This window comes from Bos indicus x Bos taurus, chromosome 5 (assembly GCF_003369695.1).
Source record: "Bos indicus x Bos taurus breed Angus x Brahman F1 hybrid chromosome 5, Bos_hybrid_MaternalHap_v2.0, whole genome shotgun sequence".
Taxonomy (NCBI): domain Eukaryota; kingdom Metazoa; phylum Chordata; class Mammalia; order Artiodactyla; family Bovidae; genus Bos; species Bos indicus x Bos taurus.
The window spans coordinates 111,257,453-111,281,381 of record NC_040080.1 but is presented as its reverse complement, the minus strand read 5'-3'; the positions used below and the strand labels follow the sequence as shown (position 1 = coordinate 111,281,381).

Genomic DNA, 23,929 nt, shown 5'->3' with positions numbered 1-23,929 from the left:
AGGGTAATATTTTAGTGCCTTGAATGTGGAAGCTATCGTTTTATTCTGATAGCTGGGAGCCGGGAGGGTATTAAAGCTGCCAGTGGCCATATTAGCTCTGTGGTTTAGGAAGCTAATCTTTTGGCAGTATGACTGTGAATTGAAGGCTCTTGCTTCCATTTAGGAGGCAGAGTCCACAAAACCACATGACAGTGAAACTAAGAATTTGGAAAAGTTTTGAAGAAATGATTTATAGTACTCTGTTTTCAATTAGACAGACGCGTGAGGGTGTGAAGGCCATGGAAAGTGATTGCAGTTCTAGCTTGATTAACTGAGAAGTGAGCAAACAGGGCAATAAATGAAATTATAGAAAGATGCACTACCAAAGAAGACATACAGATGGCTAAAAAACACTTGGAAGATGCTCAACATCACTCATTATCAGAGAAATGCAAATCAAAACCACAATGAGGTGCCATTTCACGCCAATCAGAATGGCTGCTATCCAAAAGTCTACAAGCAATAAATGCTGGAGAGGGTGTGGAGAAAAGAGGACCCTCTTACACTGTTGGTGGGAATGCAAACTGGTACAGCCACTATGGAGAACAGTGTGGTGATTCCTTAAAAAGCTGGAAATAGAACTGCCTTATGACCCAGCAATCCCACTGCTGGGCACACACACCAAGAAAACCAGAATTGAAAGAGACACATGCACCCCAATGTTCATCGCAGCACTGTTTACAATAGCTAGGACATGGAAGCAACCTAGATGTCCATCAGCAGACAAATGGATAAGAAAACTGTGGTACATATACACAATGGAATATTACTCAGCCATTAAAAGAATTCATCTGAGTCAGTTCTAATGAGGTGGATGAAACTGGAGCCTATTATACAGAGTGAAGTAAGTCATAAAGAGAAACACCAGTATAGTATATTAATGTGTATATATGGAATTTAGAAAGACAGTAATGATGATCCGATTTGCAAGGCAGCAAGAGAGACACAGATGTAAAGAACAGGATTTTGGACTACATGGGAGAAGCTGAGGGTGGGATGATTTGAGAGAATAGCATTGAAAATGTATATTACCATATGTAAAATAGAGGATCAGTGCAAGTTCCATTCATGAAGCAGGGCTCCCAAAGCGGGTGCTCTGGGACAACCCAGAGGGATGGGATGGGGAGGGGTTCACAATGTGGGTGCACATGTACACCCATGACTGATTCGTGTCAATGTATGGCAAAAACTACCTCCAATTAGTTTTTTAAAAAAAGAAAAATGCACTAATTTTAAAGACTAACATTAAGTTCTGTTTTTGGACATGTTGATTAAAACAATTCATTTCCATTTATGATCATTTTAACAGCCTCCTTTTCCCCCACCACAAACTTGTTTAATTTAAATGCTTTATATACTGTATTTTATGTTCTCCGAAATAGTACCATACCTACCAGCCTGCATTGCTTTAATTTTCCTGATTCCATCATCTCCTTAAGAATCTAGTACTTTTCTAAATTGCTTATAAATAAAGCCAAAAGCCAGGTCCTTTCTTCAGAAAAGAAATCTCTGATGGAAAAAAACAATGTCCTAAAGAAAAGAAAGAAATGGCCTTCATCTTTGCCATTAAGCTGGCATATTTCCTGGCTTCCTCTGGAACTTCTGATTTCCATTTCCACTCCTCCCAGTTAGCAGCCAAGTATAATAAACCACTTCAAGCCCCACTCCTTCCTGGGCTGATCCAAGCTCAAGGCCACTGACAGGTGAAGTGGGGAACAAAATCCAAACCATGTGTTATCCCAGGGTAGGATTCAGCGGATTTTAACTCTGAGAGACCCGCGGTGTGAGAAGACCCCGAGCCTCCCTGCAGAAGGAGGACCGTGGGCAGGGCCCAACTGCAGCCGGAGGCATTTCCGCAGACATCTGACCAGTCCCCACGCTGGCTGGCTGTGTCTGTGGCCCTTCTGTGTGTCTAAGAACCAGCTCGTAAAAGGACTGACAAGAGAAGGCAGTCCATGCAGGACTTCCCTGGTGGCCCAGCGGTTAAGACTTGGCCTTCCACTGCCGGGGGCACAGATTTGATCCCTGGTTGGGGAATTAAGATTGCACATGCCAAGTGGTGTGGCCAAATAATAATAATAAATTCTATAAACATTCGTGTGACATTATCCTTCCAGTCATTAATACAACGAAAATACGAGTGTCTGTTTTGTGCCAGGCACTGCCCCTGACACCAGCTGAGTAAGGAACACACGAAGATGGAAACAATAGTATGTTGTAAAAACTGATTAGTAATTTTGTTATGGAGAAGAATAAAATAACGAGCATGCAATGTGCACGTACACCATGTTTTAGGCATCATTCTAAGCCCTTGGATACATCTCATCCCATTTGATCCTCAGAACTGCCAGTTGAGATCAGTACTGTCATTATCCCCTTTTATCCAGTAGGAAACTGCAGCTTAGGGAGGTGAAACAACCTGCCCAAAGTCACCCAGCTGGGCAGCGGCAAACCAGGGTTTCTAATCTAGGTCTCCCTGGCCGGAGACCCCAGCTGTACACCTGGACTTCCGATAGCCTAACAGAGCCATCCCTCTACCATAGCTGGTACCATCCCTGAACCATACCAGCTCTATATCTCGACTACCTGCCTCAGCCGCAGAGCCATCCTGGTACCACATCTGTTGACCTCTGGCCACGTGAGTCCAGAGAATATAGCACTTGTCGTGTGTCTAGAGATGGCGGCTTACTTTTGTATTTTTCTAATTCCTTGCTTAAAATAATCCCTTTCTTGCATTTATCTTCCCTTTTACAGAAAGCTTATCCTTTTACCTATTTTCCCTTATTTGACCTCAGTGAATCCCTATGAGAAGAGAATACATTTAACTATTACCCCTTCTGATTCAAGGTGATGTCATCCATCTCCTTTCAGTCGATATATTTAACTCAGACAACCTCAGGATCGAAAAGGAGAAGCGGGGAGTTTGTTTCAACATGTTTCTGCTCCTCTGAGAAACCCTTTCATTTCAACAGTCTGCAGATATCCATGGAAGACCTTGAGACAGTCATTCAGGAATTGTAGCCCGCTGATTCCCGCACACTCAGGAAGACATGAAAGCAATTACAAATTGCTTAACAGATGATGCATAATATTAGAGTTGAAAAATCTGGCTGTGAACACTTCCACCAGGGAAATGCTGCCATGTGAATTTTTTTTCCCAGTTCAGCATCGTGCTAACAGTATCTTACTGGATTAGTCTTAGATATGATTGAATAATGACCCCATATAAAAAGAATATTAAAATTTCACAATATTTGCCACAAAGAAGAAAGAGCAGGGGCTTAACAAACCTGTGTTCTGGGTTCGAAGGAGCATCTTACCTTAACAAAGTTACTCCACAGGGCTGAGCCCCAGTCTGTCCAATTATGAAATGGAGATAAGGATAACCTGTATTTCAGGGCTATGAAGATATGGAATAAATTATATGAAGTATCCAGCTTCCAAATTAGAGAAGCTGATCTATGAATGGCAGTCTGATATTGATCGACGACTAACATTAATTGAGCACTTCCTGTGTGCCAGTTTCTGTTGTATACACATCGCATATATTAACTCTTTCATCCTCACAACAGTCCTTCGATTTAGTTTATTATCAGGATGAGATAGTTGAATGGCATCATTGACTCAATGGACATGAATTTGAGCAAACTCCGGGAGATAGTGAAAGACAGGGAAGCCTGGTGTGCTGCAGTTCACGGGGTCGCAAAGAGTCAGACACGACTTAGTGACTGAGCAACAATTCTACTGATAAGGATACAAAGTCACCCAAAGGTTAAAAATGTTCCCGGATCACACAACCAGACATGACATGATATGTCAAGATTTGAACTCGATAGTCTCACTGCAGTGTTAATCATGGCATTGTCTCTAAAAATCAGTTTTGAGAACCTCACACATTTTAGGAATAAAAACTTAACCTCTGATCCATTTTTCTTTCTGATATACCTTATTTGTAAGCACAGGAAACTCTTACTCAATGACACCAGGAAAAATTGTCTCTGGTTACCTCTGTAAGCAGTTAAAATTTACCCTCACACGAAAATGGTTATTCTTAATTTATGCTATATACAACTTCTTTCAGAAAGATTTCCCACCTTACCCTATACCCCAACAAGGGACATCACTGACTCATTTTGCTGCCTTTAATTCACTCTGGGTAAATTTGAAAGTAATCTATTACATTAAATTTAAAAGTAATTACATTAAATTAAATTACATTAATAAATTACATTAAATTTAAATTACATTAAAATTAAAAGTAATACTATTACATATTTTCTTTACATTTTTGTCTTTTTTCCCATGAGCTTAAGCCTGTAAGCCTCTTCTATCTTATCTCAAAAAAGTAGTCATATGATCTATGATTCATTATATTCAACCAAATCTTTTCAAATATTCAAGGACTGTGAGTGCCTATAGGATTTTTGCAGATAGCACAATTTTATACATATTTTTCTAGCTTCAAATTTGAAGTGATTTCCCTTAGATTTCACATATTCTTTCTCCTAGTTGAAAGATTTTGGGGGATAATCTGAAGTTTGTATGGTGATTTTTCTTATGTAATTTTTTTCATTTATTTGTCAAGAATATGCATTTCAAAGCAATGGAAATAAGGGTTACCTCAGGCTCTGCATCTGTCCCTTTGCAGAATTTATTGAACAATCATGGTACTACTTTTCTGAAATAGATTTCCATGGAAATTTGCAAGCTACTTTAGGGTACAGTGTTGGCAAAATTACTTTTATGAGATTTTCAAATATGAAAAAATCCTCTTAAAAATTTTTTGTATTGACCTCTAGTAGCAGGATATTGCATAGTAAAACCGTATATGAAAATCATATATAAAAACTCATCCTAATAAAATGATAAAAAAAAAAAATCATCTGGTGAAATTGACCAAAATTTATCAGTCCATTTTTTTCAGTCACATTTTCTAGAAACTAAGTTTCCTTCATTAATAATATGATGTGGAAAAGTTGAAAACCATAATGCTATTGTAAATAGAAGAGGGAAAGTACTGTAGTTTAAAATGCCCTGAGCTACAATTGCATAACACATGTTCTTAAATTCTTTTAGTCATCATTTCTCATAAAAATCTAAGATGTCCTTTACATAAAAAAGAACCCTGACATTTCAGCAGGGTCACTGCATCTGTCAGTCTGAATCCATTCAAAATGAAGCAAATAAGATATACCTATGTGCTTCTTTGTCTGAAGAGGACAGCTTCCATTCAAATTCATATCATACTCATTTGCAGATAAACTGTATTTTTGTACTGTGTAATGTAGTGATATCCACATTTCCATGCAAAGGACCGTTGAATTCCCTAAATGATGCTCTGATTTTCTTAACAATGAACACCAGTGAACTTTCCCCTAGGCAAACCAGATGGAAACAAAATTGCTTCTGCAAAATGAACAATTTGTGAAATCTTGGCAAATTGAATTCCAAATATGCTTAGAGATAATCTTGACTTCCTATGTAAGTCTAGCACAACATGCAATGCATTGAAGGTCTACATGAGAAATTCACTAATTAGCTGCATAACCTTTAAGGAGAAATGAATGAGAACAGATCACCATTGGAGAGAGAAAAGCCAAAAACTCTAAAAAAGAAGTAATATGCAGATGGGACAGTTTCACTAAGAAACTAAGATTAATGTAGATGCTGTTAGAGGTGTTCACTTATCACATTTGAGACTGGTGATCTGTTGTGTGAAGGGGATAACTCAAGCTAAGCAAATTTCTTAACATTGCTTCAAGTCAATTACATTGCCAAGATGAAAATCTAAATTCAAATATCTAATCTATATGCCTGTAACTTGCTACTCCATACAGTCTCATCTTTATTTGAAAACTGAATTAACTGGGCTGTGCATGAGAAAGAGTTGGTTTCCATTACCCACAATCTGATTATATTACTATTTCCACAGTGACATTCCAACTGCCAAGTAGATGCAAGATGCTTGTGATACAGAAGATGGACTGAACTTTTTCCTTCATTTCAAGGGATCCTTACAGTTCTCCTGGCATTCCATCTAGGAGGGTGATAATGTCCCTGGAAATGACCATAGTCATAATTAGAATTTATACATGTTCAGAAATTCAAATATTCCACCTTAGCTATTATATCATCAAGTAATGAGGATCCTTTCGCATCTTTACAAGAGCCAGTTGCTCAATGTTTAATAATAAAGTAGTAGTAGAAACTTTCAAATGGTTATTCTACTGATATTAAACTAGCAAGAAAAGATATTAATATACTTCAAGTACAGGTTTAATATTTCGAAGCTCTTTTCTTTCATTTTATTCTTACCAGTTCTTACTAGAAAACGTAGTTGCACTATAATCTATGAATCTAGTTAGAGTTTCTCTCCAGCCAAACTAGCCAAATTCCCAATGTTACTCACATATCATTTTTAAAACCTATTCCCAAACAGAACTGTTTTCTCTTTGACTCTTTTATGTTTTTTCCCTGTCCAGTTATTCACTAATGATATTTATACATTGTCCTTGGCATGTATACTCTCCCAGAAAGCTTGATTCCCAAGACTCTATTTCCATATTCCCTTTCCCTTTAATAAGAAACTCAAATGATATCTTAAACCTAAAGAAACTTTTTATCAGCTATGTGCTAGACAGTTCTATTTTTTTTTTAATGTCACTCATACACTTAGCATAGCTTTCCGTTTTTCCCCATCAGTGTGTTGGCCAACTATTTCCAAATTTGTCTTACAATAGTACACAAACTAAAAAAAATGTCATTTTCCCTATCCAGTCCCTTTCCCACAGTAAAACACAATTACTCTTGACCTCTCATTTTATATCAGCTTTTTGCCATTATGGCAGACCCTTTGTTAGTCCAAACTGATGAAAATACAAGCCTTGCTAATGAAAGAGGCAAAGAGGGAATAGACATCTGTAGGAATATCAATATTACAAGTGCTATACTGAGAGTTTGGAAAGGCGCCATTGAAATGCAAATAGGGAAGAAGAGCCAGTTTCTCTTGAGCATGGCCAGGGAATGACTCAGTAGAGATGACAGCTGACAACTGAGGAGTCCAGTAGTAAAACAAAGGGAAGGAGGTTATACCAGGCAAAGGAAGCAGGACGTGCAAAGATTTGAAAGCACAATAGAACATGGTGCAATTAAGAATATGCAATAGTTCTGGTTCTATTTTCTGCAAACCAAAATGACTTTGCTTTCATGTAGTAACATTTCTGTTGTGTAAGTGTGCTATTTCCTGCAGTAAATCTTTATATAATACTTTTATCATTTTCCTCTGTATATTCATGGCTTTCATCCTCTAGTGTCATCTTCATAGGCTGCCCTTTGTATGGTCAAAAATCTGTTCAAGTGGGACCACCCTTTCCAAGAGTCTCCCAAAAAGGCTGTTTTGTTTAACCTAACTCCTCTCTTTTTTGCTGTCTTAATTCTTCTTGCTCATGTGGATCATAAGAGCCAGGAACCGTCACAAAATTTAGTCTTTTTTTCCCCTGCTATATATTCACACTCACACATCTAACCTACAGTCCATCCCTTTCCAACAATCCAATCCGCCAACCCCCATGACATTCTTCCCCTATTGGTGGGTATCAAGAAGCCTGGAGCCAATCCCTTCAGGAATATTCACTTCCTCTTTATTGTAAAGTTGCTGCTGCTAAGTCACTTCAGTCGTGTCCGACTCTGTGTGACCCCATAGACGGCAGCCCACCAGGCTCCCCCGTCCCTGGGATTCTCCAGGCAAGAACTGGAGTGGGTTGCCATTTCCTTCTCCAATGCATGAAAGTGAGAAGTGAAAGTGAAGTCACTCAGTCGTGTCCGACTCTTCGCGACCCCATGGACTGCAGCCTACCAGGCTCCTCCGTCCATGGGATTTTCCAGGCAAGAGTACCGGAGTGGGGTGCCATTGCCGCCTTCTTGTACTCTATTGTAAGATTTCATTCTGCCTCTAGATTTTGGCACTCTGCCATCTTCTCCAGGAATTTTTACCTTAATTCTTCCCCTTTCTTACTAGCTTATCTAAATTTCTGGTGCATGTTCAAATCCATTTTCAAAGAACTATAAATAATATGTAGGACTGATGCTAATATCCTCATTTAATCAATAATAATTTTCTCATCTCCCCCAGAAGAACCCAACTGCCACCTTCCTAAGGGGCCACCTACCCTAAACACTTCACTTTCCTTTCTTGCTTAACTCCTCATGTTGCCTTTTGATTTGTTGACACACATATCAAGGACACTTCTGACTGTTCCAGCAATAGCCAGGATGCATTTCTATTCTGGGTTAAAAGTGGCTGCAAAGTGGAGTGCTCATATTCCTCTCAACAGCTTTCTCTTTCCGCCTATTCTGCTTCCCTATCCTAATGCTAAATCTCTCTGCTGCTATTAATGCAGCTTCAACATTTCATAGTTGTTTTTTTTTTTTTTTCAATGAAATTGCCCTATGACCTATAACCTGTTTCAACCCTGAAGAGAACTAACAGGCTTTGGTTTCCCTTTGCTTGGGGGAAATCACCGCAGCATCTTGTCCTTTTCCGTCCAATACAGTCTACAAAATATATCCATTTTCTCTGTCATTTGAGGTTCACATCAAACTCTTTATTTCTGTGGATTTGAATTATGGCAAATACCTCTCCTGGGTTCTTCCTAGTTGAACAAATAATTGGGGTCCCAGCACCGAGGCCCTCCCTAGGCAACAGTTCATCCCTGTTGAATCCACACACACACACACACCTCGAAGTCCGCCCACCTCTTTCCTCGCCAGTCCCAAGTTATTTGATTTTCCTTATCTTTCCCCTCCTTCTGCCCTCTTGCTAATGGAAGATAAAATAAACAAACTGGCCTTTTTTCCCCTTTACTCTTTTCCAAGTTTCTTTTCTCCCCTCTATTCCTTTCTCTATTTTTTCCCCACTGCTTTGTCTCAATTTATTGATAAATCTCAATTTATCAGCTTTTTTTCCTTGTCTTTTTTCTTTTCTCAAGGCTCCTATTTGTTATGGACAGACCCCTTGGCAAGCTGAAGTCAGAAGTGGAAAACTGAGTTTGGACCCCTGACCACCCTAATCTTGCTTTCGATTGTTTGTTTCTTAAGGTTTTTATTTTGTATTGGGGCATAGCTGATTAACAACATTGTGATGTTTCAGAACGGCGAAGGGACTCAGCCATATATACACATGTACCCATTCTCCCCCAAACTCCCCTCCCATCCAGGCTGCACATAACATTGAGCAGAGTTCCCTATGCTATACCGTGGGTCCTTGTTAGTTATCCATTTTAAATATATCAGTGTGAACATGTCCATCCCAAACTCCCTAACTGTCCCTTCCTAACCTTGCTTTTAAATGGCTTTTCTCCCCTTGCCAGCTTCTGTTTAACTAGGCTAGCCTCTGCCTTGCTCTTTCTGTCACCTTCTTTCTGGTCTCCTCCATGACTGTGAGTGCCCCTTGGCTCACAGGTGATTCTCATTCATGTAATCCTCACAGAAAGAAAAAAAGGAATGAGGCATCTAGTTTAATGGTGCAGGAAGAACTTGCTTGGAGCACTGCACCCCTGCCACCGCACCCCTGCCCCACACTGCCCCTCACCCCCAGGTGGCTGGTGGCAGAACTCAGGTCTGAAGACCTTTTACCCTCTCTTTCACCCAGCCCTCCATGAGAAGGAAAACCTTCCTGGCTGGAAAACTGATCTTACTTATTGGGGGATATTAATCTTCAAATAAAGTCTCCCTTCCTTAGTCCTGTCACTAGATCCTGGAAACGTCAACCTTCTCCTCTTTCTGCCAGAGCATTTGTGCTCCCTGTTCAGTGCAGCTAACACATAACATTGTTATTCTGTTTAAATTTGTCTCTCCACGGCATCCTGAACTTCTTTAAAGTCATCCTATCCCTCTAGGTATCTATGGAGTCTAGACTAGACTCTGGACAAGTCTTGGTGGAACTCAATCATTACTTAGTAAGAAACCAATGAATGAGACTGAATGTAAAGTTAATCCAAATTAAATAGTATCCTCACAAAATAAATATTAAAATAACATAGTCTTATTCAGCTAAACAATTCACTGTCCATTTGCACACTAGGTCAGATTCAGTCTTTTTAACCTGGGTACATCCACAGCAACATTTCACACTGTCACCATCTGGACCATTAAATGTAAATACTGATTTGGCAGATACCTCAGGAGTAGAAGAGGAGTTATGGGAATTAAATGAATTTGAAAGATACCACCACATAAAGGATATATTTAAAACCACCCTTATGTTATTAAAATTAAAAACCTGACATTGACCTTTCCTATAAATGAATGACATCTTAGTATTTTTACAAATGGAGAACATGCAAAGAGTCCAGATTCATTTTGAGACAGTGTTGGACTGCCATTTGTCTGTCACCTCTAAATAGATTCTCAACCTCAGAGAAAAACCTATTCAGAGGATTTATCACCAATTTAACACATAGAAAAATCTGAAGATTAATATAAATAGAATATGTCCTTTTAAAATGTCACAGCATTGAGCCAATTCAGGTACCTTTTTAAAACTCATTCAAAAGTACAATATTTCCAACAAGCATGTGAACTTGGCCTCATTTGCAAAGGTCATTAAAGTGAACACCTCTTCTTACACTTAAAATGATGGATGCTGCTATAAAAGCCATCAAATAAATATTCATTTTAATCAAGCTTTTTATTTACCCAATGGAGATGACCTCTGTTCTAGTATCTATAATGCTTTTCAAAAAGGAAAGATATTGATGTAGTTGTCTATATTAAGTCCTTAATTCATGTCTACTCTATTCAGTGGGTGCTTTTAAAATTATCAGAATTATCAAGCTGCTCAGAACAAAGGTGCTTTCTGATTGTCAGCTCCATATTCTAAAAGAGCAGGTTAATTTCTCTGAATCTCACAGTTGGAACTGTCTAACACTAACTGGCAGTTCCACCTAGTGATCAAGGCAATTGACTAAATAAATTACACACAAAGCTGAGACTCCTAATAGTAATAAGGTCCCTTCACGAGCTAATCACATCAGCAAAAGCACTCATCTGTTGGCTGCAACTCTATGGGGTCTTGAATCTATCGTATAAAAACTGTACTTTCAGAAATGTTTTCATTTCCAGTTTTATGAAAGGACTAACAGAGCCATGTCTACAGCACTAGCAACAAAAACGGACTTCCAAATATATTCACTGGTGGACTCCTTGGTTAAACTAGAAACTCTGTTGCTATACTGAGTACTAGTGTCCAAGCTGTTTACAGAGTAGGATGGGTAGGGCTCTCCTTTCAATGCAATCAACCAACAGTTATTTCTAAGTCCCTATTATGTGCCTTATTAGGTAACACCCCTGTTCTTCTGGAGTTTAGGGTGAGGGAAACACACACATGAATAAGAAAAAATATCATCTCTAGGCGCCATACTACTGGCTAAGGGCTATAAAGCGTTACTAGCAGGAATTCTTGTGTGCTATGGAGATGCTGAATTAAAGATATGGAACTTGGACTAAGGGCTTCATACTTAGGGGTAATTTGATTAGTCATAAGGGACTAAGGTCATTGTAGATGAATTCCCTAACTAAGCAAAAATCTGCTGAGGGGAAAGAAGAGAGCTCATCAAGACAGTCATTGCTGTGGTGACTCCTCCACTCACACCGTGTTGTACCATCCCCATAATGAAAACACTGATTTCACTGGCCAAGAGTGTTGATGGCTAACAGCTCATAGCAACTGAGTTCCTCCTCCTCAGCATCTCCATCACAGCTGAGGAGACCCCTGGTCCAAGATGTAGAGAAAGACTGGTAGACTTAGGAGCATAAAATCTCATCCCTCTTCAGAATTCAGATTAACTCTGAAGAGTTGTCATAGCTCTAGAACTTCCCATAGGATCAGCTGAGGCCTCTGATATGACTAAACCACAGCCCCACTTCGCCCAAACCATTCTGCTTTCTACACTTTCTCACAGGTATTGATTCAAAAGACACATCCCGGTCAACCTCCCACATGCAAATCTGAGTTTGCTTCCCTGGAGACCCCAACCTGTGGATACTGAGGACACTGACTATAGTTGATTGCAGGGAATCTGCACGTATTCCATCAACAGGCCTACGCAGCTCTACTCTGTCTGCTGGCACTTGTGGGTCTCCTATTCTGGTGCGGAAAACCTCAACTGAATAGGCCTTCTGGTGATATGTGCCAGGATAGGAAAGAAGCAGGGCAAGGGGGAGGTGGTGTGAGTGTTGAGTGGGCAGGACTTCTTCAACAGCATGGCCATATAAAAGCTCTCTAAAGAGGTGTTATGTTAAGCAGAAAGCTGAGTAAACTAATGGAGCTCCAGCACAGCAAAGGCTCTGAGTCCATGTGTGCCTAACAGGTTTGGAGGAGAGAAGGTAAAGTTGGGAGAACGGTGGTAGGAGATGGAGGGGTCAGATTATATAAAGCCTCTGGCAGCCCACTCCAGTACTCTTGCTTGGAAAATCCCATGGACGGAGGAGCCTGTTAGGCTGCAATCCATGGGGTTGCTAAGAGTCGGACACCACTGAGCGACTTCACTTTCACTTTTCACTTTCATGCATTGGAGAAGGAAATGGCAGCCCAGTCCAGTGTTCTTGCCTGGAGAATCCCAGGGACGGGGGAACCTGGTGGGCTGCCATCTATGGGGTCGCACAGAGTCGGACATGACTGAAGTGACTTAGCATAGCATAGCACAAGAAATCCAGATTATTTTAAGTGAAATGGGAATACATGGAAGGGCTTTGAGAAGGATCGTCTCATGAGCAGGTTCCAATTTAAAATGATCGTCTGCCTTTTTATGTGAAGAAGAGTCAAGGAAAGAGCAAGAGTTGAAACAGAGTCGCTGTCAGGAGGCTTTTATAGAAGCCTAGATCCAGAATTATGATGATTTAGACTGAAGGTTACCAATAGTCATGGTTTGCCTGGGACCAAGGTTTCCCAGGATATAGAACTTATGAGGCTAAAACTAGTCAAGTCTTGAGGAAACCAGGATGGTTGGTCACCCTTCTTGGACAAAAATGATGACCCTATAAATGGAAAGTATATGTCAAATTCAAAATATATTCTGAAAGTTAAGTAGGTAGTGAAGTCGAAGGAAAACATTTGGATAGTTGGGGCCAAGTATAGAGCTTCTGGAAGGACAGGAAGATGGGTTTGGGCCTTTCAAATATAAGCTTGTCATTAGTATGTGATTGACATTGGACTTTGGAGAGATTATGGCAATGTTTGGTCAGTTTCAGAAGAGATGACAGAAGTATTTAAGGCATGATCTCACACAGTGGAGATGGCGGTGGTGAGACGGAGGTAGAGGGGACAGAGGTGCTATTGGAGACCATGGTGTGGGATGACGGTAGTGATGGTAGAGATGCAAGTCATACTGGAAGTGGAAGTGGTGAGGGCAGGGTCACGCAGAGGACTGCGGTAGAAAAAAGTGTAAGACAAAATATACTTGAAGATACATTTACCAAAACCAAGCAATGTCAGGTTGAGTGACTGGAAGACAGCAAAATGGAAGGTGGCCAAGGGAAACAGATTAGCTGGTGACCCTGACAGAAAGGGGCATTACGAAGGAAAACAGCTGAGCGGAATGTTTGCTGATGAACATCCATTTAGTAAGACGACCTTAAAGTGAAAAGAGAATATCCTAGTGGGTGATCAGTTAGCAGTATTAGTTTACATTCTTCCTGATGGCAGTCTGATAGTAAAGAAAGCTCGGGATTGAGTCCAAAGCCTTTGTTCCATGCTGACACATCAAGTAATCTAATGTAAACTGAGCTTAAAATATTTAGCATTGAAAAGCAACTTCAACTGGTTAACATAAAATGCTTGCTTAATTTGACATTTGAGCAAATGAAATCTTACCTGCTGAAGTTCCTAAGTGAATGAATTAAATGTATGTCTGTAAAAGGTGCTAAAATAAGTACTTTTCCTTAATTCCCTGTCTCGCAAAACATCCATTTTGAAATGTTATCTTTCAGTCACTCATTCTTCCCCCATCCCATAGCTGTAAAATTACAGGTAACTTCACATAGTTCTTCTACTTGAGGTATGCTTTTTAAAATTGCAACTGCTTCCTTCTGAAACTGTGTAAAATCTTAAAGATTCCGTATATGTCTTAAGGCTGAAGAATAAAAATATACTAGAAGTTACGACAACTCTCTGTTTAGAACGACTGAGATGCCTGCAAACTGCAGAATTAGATTTGGGGCCATGAAGAGAGGTATCATTTGAGAGAGAACAGTCGTGTCAAAATGCCTTGTTAGAATGATTAGAGTAACCCAGTTCTCCAACAGAGTCCACCAGGGAGGCTATTGTGGTGAATAGACAGAATCCTGCAAAAAACAACCCTCCTAACAAGCATTTCTGAACAGCAATTTTGTTCGTTTACATTTCTCTTGTCTCCTAAGGTTCAGACGAATTTGTCCATCCTTTGTATTAATTTCTGTGCTGTTGAGGCCCATTCTGTATTTTCAGAGGCTATGAAAAGTAATTTATTCTACTAGATTCTCCTGATGTGTAAATTAATTCCTAGGGGTGAGTAGGCACTTCAGGTGAATTTAGCACATTATATGTAACTCTCTATTATCTACACTAATGAAAGGGAGGTATTACCTAGAAAATTCAAAACAGGAGAATGATCTCAAATTTCCATGTATTTCCTTTCTGAAAATTTGTGGAAAGTGATAATTTAGGGAATGATGTTGTCTTCAAAGAATATAGTTATGTGGGAAAATTAAGGCTTGCACAGGTAAGACCAAATTAAAATCCTCAGTAACATAAGAGATACATAGGTAAGACACTGTGTAAACTCAAGGAATGAAAGAACCATGGCTCTACACACTCAGTGATACTTTCAAAAGCATTGCGTCAGCACCATTTCTGTTTTTCTCTCTCCTTTTCTCTTTCTCTCTCTCTCACACACACACTGAAAATATTACTTCTCCCCTAAAGATAAATCATAGAACAGGTAGATACCCTTTCCTTTTTGAAAGATGGATTTAATGAATACCCAAAAACCGGAATTGCATTTTCTTAAGTTGTTGAATTACATCTAGGCTATTATTTCCACAGTGGAGATTCTGGCTACTTTAGCTAACTTAACATATGTCAAGTTATATAAAAGGCCAAAAGCAGTCATATTAGGAATACAACAGGAGAAGACCCAAGGATATGGCCTTCTATACCTCATTCCTATGTTAGAAACCTATCTGCAGAGGTCTGACACAACAATTACATTACCTTCTTTGGAATTACTGGGGGGCAGGGGGGTTGGGGGAGAGGTGGGAACTGGGGAAAAATACAAAAAATTAAACCCGGATTTGCCATCAGTTCAGTTCAGTCACTCAGTTATGTTTGATTCTTTGTGACCCCATGGACTGCAGCATGCCAGGCCTCCCTGTCCATCACCAACTCCCAGAGCTTGCTCAAACTCATATCCTTCAAGTCTGTGATGCCATCCAACCATCTCATCCTCTGTCGTCCCCTTCTCCTCTGGCCCTCAATCTTTCCCAGCATCAGGGTCTTTTCAAATGAGTCAACTCTTCGCATCAGGTGGCCAAAGTATTGGAGTTTCAGCTTCAGCAACAGTCCTTCCAATGAACACACAGGACTGATCTCCTTTAGGATGGACTGGTTGGATCTCCTTGCAGTCCAAGGGACTCTCAAGAGTCTTCTCCAACACCACAGTTCAAAACCATCAATTCTTCTGCGCTCAGCTTTCTTCATAGTCCAACTCTCACATCCATACATGACCACTGGAAAAACCATAGCCTTGACTAGACGGACCTTTGTTGACAAAGTAATGTCTCTGCTTTTTAATATGCTATCTAGGTTGGTCATAGCTTTTCTTCCAAAGAGCAAACATCTTTAAATTTCATGGCTGCAGTCACTATCTGCAGTGATTTTGGAGCCCCAAAAATAAAGTTTGTCACTGTTTCCATTGTTTCCCCATTTGCCACGAAGTGATGGGACCAGATGCCATGATCTTAGTTTTCTGAAAGCTGAGTTTTAAGACAACTTTTTCACGCTCCTCTTTCACTTTCATCAAGAGGCTCTTTACATATCCTTAACCCCATACATCAGGGAGCATTCTAGTGCCTCCAGCATCTGCGAATACAACAGAGTCTACACCCTTGCCCCTCTCTCATGCTTATAAATATGAATGAAAAAAATCTTGCTTGTGTTCAATACAGTCCTTAGTTATCCTAAAGAGTAAGACATTTAAGACAGTTGAACCTATATATGTCTTCTGAAAAAGGTAAAATTTCTACATAGCATCATCACTTCAAGCTCTCCATCAGTTGTTCCGAAATGCTCAAATATAGGATTGGTGAATGTTCTTGGAACTGAAATATGGTACCAAATGAAATAACTCAAGGGCATGTGAGAAATTTTGTATTGCTACATATTTCACTTTTTAAACCATCGCTTAGATTTTTATAAATTTTAGGATAAGGAAAAAGAAATTTAGACCTCAATGAGTAAAACTAAAAGTGCAAAATCTTATACTTTGTTGCATTTCTGCTATTAGGAATTTATAATTTCTCATCAATAAATAGAGTTTAGAAACACAAAAGCAAGTCCATTTCCTCCAAAAGTCTAGATATTACACATAATCCTATTTGAAATGTAAAAAGAGAAAAAAAGGAGGTAGGTTGATCCTACGGGGGGGTTGGTGGGGGGAACTGCTAGTCTCTTTTCAAAGCTATTTAATCAAGTTATGAATATTTGCCAAGAGTTCTACAGTACATTCAGAATGTAATCTCTAAAAAAGTCATCTTGATCTCATCTCCTGAGCCATTGAATTATGGATGTATTTTGATGAATGTTAAAGCATAAATGAGCTATTTAAAAACTGAAAGATACAATCACTCTTGATGATACCTTAGTGAATAGAAGACCACTGAGTAAATGCCAGTGAATGTAAGAGTTTTCTAATTCTAATTGTGACAATCCTCCTTCCTGAGGTGTTTACAATGTATATATACAAACTGCATTCACCTTTATTTAAAAGAGTATTTATACTTTCTTATTGGTTTTCATAGCAAGAGAAATTGGGTGATATCTGCTTCTCCCTTCGCTATGTACCTACTGCTGGCAAGCTGACTGTTGTCATTCTGGAGGCAAAGAACCTGAAGAAGATGGATGTGGGTGGCTTGTCTGGTAAGTCTGTGATGTTTATTGTGGGGTTTTTTAATGCAGTTTCATCGTGGACACCAAATGCATAGCACACATGCCACGATGTCCCCCTCCTTCATTGGTGACTGTTCTCTTTTCCCTTGGAGCCTGAAAGCACTCTCAGAGTTCATGCCAACACAGAAGTTGCTCTCAATTTATTGGAATTGGCAGAGAAGATGAAGCCTATTTTCCTGCTTCATAACCCAAATATCAATTATCCTATAGCACTGAAAGCTAAAAATGTTTGCTTATCTTTTGAAAGGTGACATCCATGACCAATTATAATTTCATTCACTTTTTTTGTTTTTGATATTTGGTCAAGATTCATTTATGATGTGAAAAATAGTTTTTTTATATGAGATGTATCAGGTATTATTTAAGTGTTTATATTTACATAAGCAAAGACAAATATTAGATACATTTATCAAATATAGCCTAATGTAGCTTTTAATAATACTATTCTATTAACCATTCAGTATTTCAAATATATGTGAACAGTAAAATCTGAGGGTAAACTCTCATGGTAATATATTTATTCTCTACAGCTTATGTTGGTAATGGAGAGACTTTGAGATTTAAAATACTGTACAACCCAATTTTAGTTTTCAAAGAAGTAAACTCTTGCTCAAAAGAAAAGTAGACTCAAGGATTTATCATTTCCATAGCTGAACACCATTGATTTTATTTTCTTCTCTGTAATTAAATCAATTATATATTTTCTAATAACTTAAAATGTGGAGGAATTTTCTTGATATGGCACAGGGTCATCGTAGACGAACTATGGTTGTCACTGTTTGTGGCTGTGGAATTAGAACCAACATTACTCGTTATCCAGTGCTTTCTCTAATAAAACTATCGCAAACTTCAAAAGGTCACTCTCATGGAGCATGGTGATTTTATATTCTAAAGCATAACAGCTAAAATATGCTAAAGTGAAGGTTCCGTGTACTGAACCACTAATTTGTCAGCCAAATACTCCTGGTGCCTAAATTTACTTCTCTTTATAAATAAGTCACCCAGGAAATCTGCACTACTTCTTTCAGGTCACTGGGACCCCATTTAAAAACTTACTACTTTAAATTTTCTTTGTTCACACCATTAGGCAATGAGCAGTTTCTTTTAAAAATGTAGAGTATTTATTGTGCCAAAGGTGCAAAATATATGCAGACACATATGTGTGTGTCTATACACATCCACCTTGTCCTGGTTCTGTCCAGTAAAAAGGCCTATAAACAGTAGCCATAGGCATCCCTAGAACCAGAGATGGTTTGAAATGCAATTTCTCACTAGAAGAACATGGAGTTTATTTGCTCTGTGGTAGATCCTAGGTGTGGCACAGAAGGCATTCAAGACAAGCCTAGAACATCTCATCATACAGAAAGCAAGGAAGCCTCATGTCAATAGGCTTAGGAGTCACCTTGCAGTGACTTCCACTGGCCAAAGATGTGATCATTTGAGCATCAGTAACGGAATAAATACAGTATATCTGAACCTGAAAACAGAAGAGGATACTCTTGTTTTGAATTTATGTGCAAACTTTGAGGCACAAGAATATTTCACTCCCAGAGTTCTACTTAGTATCCTAACATCTGACTTCAGACACCTCTGACCTCTCCACTTCCTTTGGTTCAATAGCCAAGTATCATTGTGTAGTTTGTCTGTATCTACTCTCACACGTTTCTGTTCAGACTCCTGTGCCAACCGCCTCCTCACTCACCTGCATCTCATGCTCCCCTGAACTTCCTCCCAATTCACCTTTCACCCTTCAGAGTTCCAGAAACAACTCTACCATGAAGCCAAGAAAACGTTAGGGTCCCTTATTTGTTGTCTCCTTCCAAGGTCCTAGAAATGAGTTTGCATGGCCATAGATAGATACTGATGTAGGTAGATGTTACATATTTGTTAATCACAGCTCGTGCCTCTTGACACTCTGACTTCTATCTTCCATCTCGCTTGTTATCTAGCAGCATCAGAGATGCTACAGGCACTTTTGAGGTTTAGCTAAGGAAAGTTGAGTCTAGCCGGACATATCTGTGTGGCTTGCAGTCATACCCATGCGTAGCTGGGTTATTGCCGGGTGTCAAGTGAAGGAAGGGACCCTGGCGTGACTCGTACCACCCACAGTACTAATTCAACATTGTGACATGAAAAGGGCAAGGCCAGAGGTCATATCTGATTCAGTCTTCCTAACTTGATAAAAAAGAAGAAATATATTCTTCTTTCAAATGTTGAACTACTCTTTGCCGAAAACAGTTAACTGAAACCAAAGTGGGCTTTTTGGCCAGGGTTTATTAGCTTCACCACCCACTCATCCCAGTTCCATCCCTAAATTTGAATTACCTGAAATGATTTTGTTGAACTGTTAAATATTAAATTAAGGGTATTTAAAGTCTAAATACCCTTAAAGAGTCCTAATCATATGGGCTTCCTGCTGTCTGTAAAATTATCACAGGCACATAGGTCTGCGTAATAGATACGTCCAGCCTATGCCCCGCCATATTTTTGTATTTTAACCAAGTTGACCAGCACACTGGACAGGCTATGTGATTTGCTGCCTCCACTCTTTGCTTAAGTCATGCCTTTCACCTGGAATTCTCTTCCATCCACCAGGGTCTAGCTAAATCCTAACCATTCTTCAGGCCCAGCTTAAGTCTTATTTCCTCCATCCATTGAACAGTTGCTTCCCTACTTTATATTATGCATTGTTCTGAAACTGGGTTTACATCAGTGGCCAAAATAACCCAAGGGCCCTGCCCTTAGGCACCTTATGTTGTAATGTGGGGAAACAAACAGGAAGCCAATAAATACGAAAGGCACGTGGTACACCAAGAGATGATAAGTTCTATGAAGAAAGCAAAGCAGAGGTGTAGGATGCCAGATGCTGGGGAGGGTTTTAAAGGGGGTGGTCAGAGAAAGTCCCCTGAGTAGCTGACCTTTTGGCAATGACCTGGGAGAGGTGAGGAAGTGAGCCTGAGGGGTGCCTGGGAGAGAGAGCAATTTAGCTGGATGGATTCCAAGAATCCTAAGGAATAAATCTTTCTCTTTCTTAAATGCCAGTACTTTGTTTACTTCCTTCAAACTTCACACTTCTCTCACTAGACTGTGATCTGTATTTACATATCCCACCATGCCTGCACTGACGGTAGCACCAAGCTGAGCTGCTGGATGAATAATGAATTATTTAGAAAGGAGTTATGGCCTGAAAAAACAAGTCCTGCATTTCAAATTTGTTTAACCTACTTACCATTAAAATAACTTTAAGTACTTGGATGGTCTGTCTCAAAGTTAGTTGACCTACCGAGGAGACCAAAATTACATAATGAGGTCATTTCAGGTAATGTGAATGCCAAAACACATTTGTTGGAAATGGCTAGTAAATTGGGACCAAAATGGGGTTATTGCCAGTGTTTAAATCCCAGTCTCCCACTGTTAGCAATTTGACATTGGACAAGTTCTTTAGCTTCCTAAGCCTCAGTTGCATTATCTGTAAAGTTGGAATACTAAGAGAATCTTGTTTATCAGGTTATTCTGAGAAATAAATGAAAGCACAATAAAGTGCTCACTAAATATTACTGTAATTGTTTCTATTAAGAATGTTATAAAATCTTGGGCTAAATATGCAAAATGTGAAAGCAACCAGTGGACAGTTAGATCAATGGCTTGATTCATAGGAGAAAAAATGTTTGATGGGATAATTACATTTTATGAATACATCAACAGAAAATTGGATTATATATTTACTGAGCATGGCCCCACCCATCAGAAAAAGACCCATTTTCCCCCTCATTCAGTCTCTCCCATCAGGAAGCTTCCTTAATCCTCTTATCCTTCTCCATCAGAGGGCAGACAGACTGAAAACCACAGTCACAGAAAACTAACCAATCGGATCACATGGACCACAGCTTTGTCTAACTCAATGAAACTATGGGCCATGCCATGTAGGGCCACCCAAGACAGACGGGTCATGGTGGAGAATTGTGAAAAAACCTGGTCCACTGAAGAAGGGAATGGCAAATCACTTTAGTATTCTTGCCTTGAGAACCCCATGAACAGTATGAAAAGACAAAAAGATAGGACACTGAAAGATGAATGCCCCAGGTCAGCAGATGCCCAATATGCTACTGGATAACAGTGGAGAAATAACTCCAGAAAGAGTGAAGAGACAAAGACAAAGCAAAAACAACACTGAGTTGTGGATGTGACTAGTAATGGTAGTAAAGTCCAATGCTGTAAACATTGCATAGCAACATGAAATGTTAGGTCCATGAATCAAGGCAAATTGGAAGTGGTCAAACAGGAGATGGCAAGAGTGAGCGTCGACATTTTAGGAATCAGTGAACTAAAATGGAATGGAATGGGTGAATTTAACTCAGATGACCATTATGTCTACTTCTGTGGGCAAGAATCCCTTAGAAGAAATGGAGTAGCCATTATAGTCAACAGAAGAGTCCGAAATGCAGTACTTGGATGCAATCTCAAAAACAACAGAATGATCTCTGTTCATTTCCAAGGCAAACCATTCATAGCATAGTAATCCAAGTCTATGCCCCGAACAGTAATGCTGAAGAAGCTGAAGTTGAAGGGTTCTAAGAAGACCTACAAGATCTTCTAGAACTAACACCCAAAGAAGATGTCCTTTTCATTATAGGGGACTGGAATGCAAAAGTAGGAAGTCAAGAGATACCTAGAGTAACAGGCATATTTGGCCTTGGGGTACAGAATGAAGCAGGGCAAAGGCTAATAGAGTTTTGCCAAGAGAACACACTGATTATAGCAAACAACCTCTTCCAACAACACAAGACAAGACTGTATACATGGACATCACTAGATGGTCAATACTGAAATTAGACTGATTATATTCTTTGCAGCCAAAGATGGAAAAACTCTGTACAGTCAGCCAAAACAAGACTCAGAGCTGACTGTGGCTCAGATCATGAACTCTTTATTGCCAAATTCAGACTGAAATTGAAGAAAGTAGAGGAAACAACCAGACCATTCAGGCATGACCTAAATCAAATCCTATACAATTAAACAGTGAAAGTGACAAATAGATTCAAGGGATTAGATGATAGACAGAGTTCCTGATGAACTATGGACAGAGGTTCATGACATAGTACAGGAGACAGGGATCAAGACCATCCCCAAGGAAAAGAAATGCAAAAAAGCAAAATGGCTGTCTGAGGAGGCCTTACAGATAGCTGTGAAAAGAAGGGAAGTGAAGGCAAAGGAGAAAATGAAAGATACACCCATTTGAATGCAGAGTTCCAAAGAATAGCAAGGAGAGATAAGAAAGCCTTCCTCAGAAATCAGTGCAAAGAAATACAGGAAAATAATAGAATGGGAAAGCCTAGAGATCTCTTCGAGGAAACAAGAGCTAGCAAAGGAACATTTCATACAAAGATGGGCTCAATAAAGGACAGAAATGGTATGAACCTAACAGAAGCAGAAGATATTAAGAAGAGGTGGCAAGAATACACAAAAGAACTACCAAAAAATCTTCACAACCCAGATAATCATGATAGTGTGATCACTCACCTAGAGCCAGACATCCTGGAATGTGAAGTCAAGTGGGCCTTAGGAAGCATCACTACAAACAAAGCTTGTGGAGGTGATAGAATTCCAGTTGACCTACTTCAAATCCTAAAAGATTATGCTGTGAAAGTGCTGCACTCAATATGCCAGCAAATTAGGAAATCTCAGCAGTGGCCACAGGACTGGAAAAGGTCAGTTTTCATTCCAATCCCAAAGAAAGGCAACACCAAAGAATGCTCAAACTACCACACAATTGCACTCATCTCACACACTAGCAAAGTAATGCTCAAAATTCTGCAAGCCAGGCTTCAATAGTACATGAACCATGAATTTCCAGATGTCCAAGCTGGTTTGAGAAAAGGCAGAGGAACCAGAGATCAAATTGCCAACATCTGTTGGATCATCAAAAAAGCAAGAGAGTTTCAGAAAAATATCTACTTCTGCTTTATTAACAATGCCAAAGCCTTTGTCTGTGTGGATCACCACAAACTCGGAAAATTCTTCCAAAGATGGGGATATCAGACCACCTGATCTGCCTCTTGAGAAATCTGTATGCAGGTCAGGAAGCAACAGTTAGAACTGGATATGGAACAACAGACTGGTTCCAAATCAGGAAAGGAGTACGTCAAGGCTGTATACTGTCACCCTGCTTATTTAACTTATATGCAGAGTACATCATGAGAAATGCTGGACTGGATGAAGCACAAACTGGAATCAAGATTGCTGGGAGAAAAACAATGAATTTCACATTTTTCTCAAGTGCACACGGAACCTTCTCCAGAATAGATCACATCCTAGGCCATAAATCTAGCCTTGATAAATTCAAAAACACTGAAATCATTCCAAGCTGATCATTCCAATTCATTCCTTTCTGATCACAATGCAGTAAGATTAGATGTCAACTACAGGAAAAAAACTATTAAAAATTCCAACATATGGAGGCTAAACAACACGCTTCTGAATAACCAACAAATCACAGAAGAATTCAAAAAAGAAATAAAAATCTTCATAGAAACAAATGAAAATGAAAACACAACAACCCAACACCTTTGGGACTCAGTAAAAGCAGTGCTAAGGAGAAGGTTCATGGCAATACAAGATTCCTCAAAAAACAAGAAAAAAGTCAAGTGAATAACCTAATTCTACACATAAAGCATCTAGAAAAGGAAGAAA

The 23,929-nt window shown here is 39.4% G+C and overlaps 1 protein-coding gene across 3 annotated transcripts in view; it reads left to right on the top strand.

Annotated features, from left to right (window-relative positions):
* The window catches only part of SYT1 (synaptotagmin 1), a 606,041-nt gene that overhangs the window by 481,064 nt on the left and 101,048 nt on the right, over positions 1-23,929 (top strand). For all 3 annotated transcript variants that reach the window (XM_027543295.1, XM_027543294.1, XM_027543296.1), the window contains one exon: positions 17,092-17,209. In XM_027543295.1, coding sequence (XP_027399096.1) covers positions 17,092-17,209 — 118 coding nt within the window. The remainder of the gene's footprint in view (positions 1-17,091; positions 17,210-23,929) is intronic.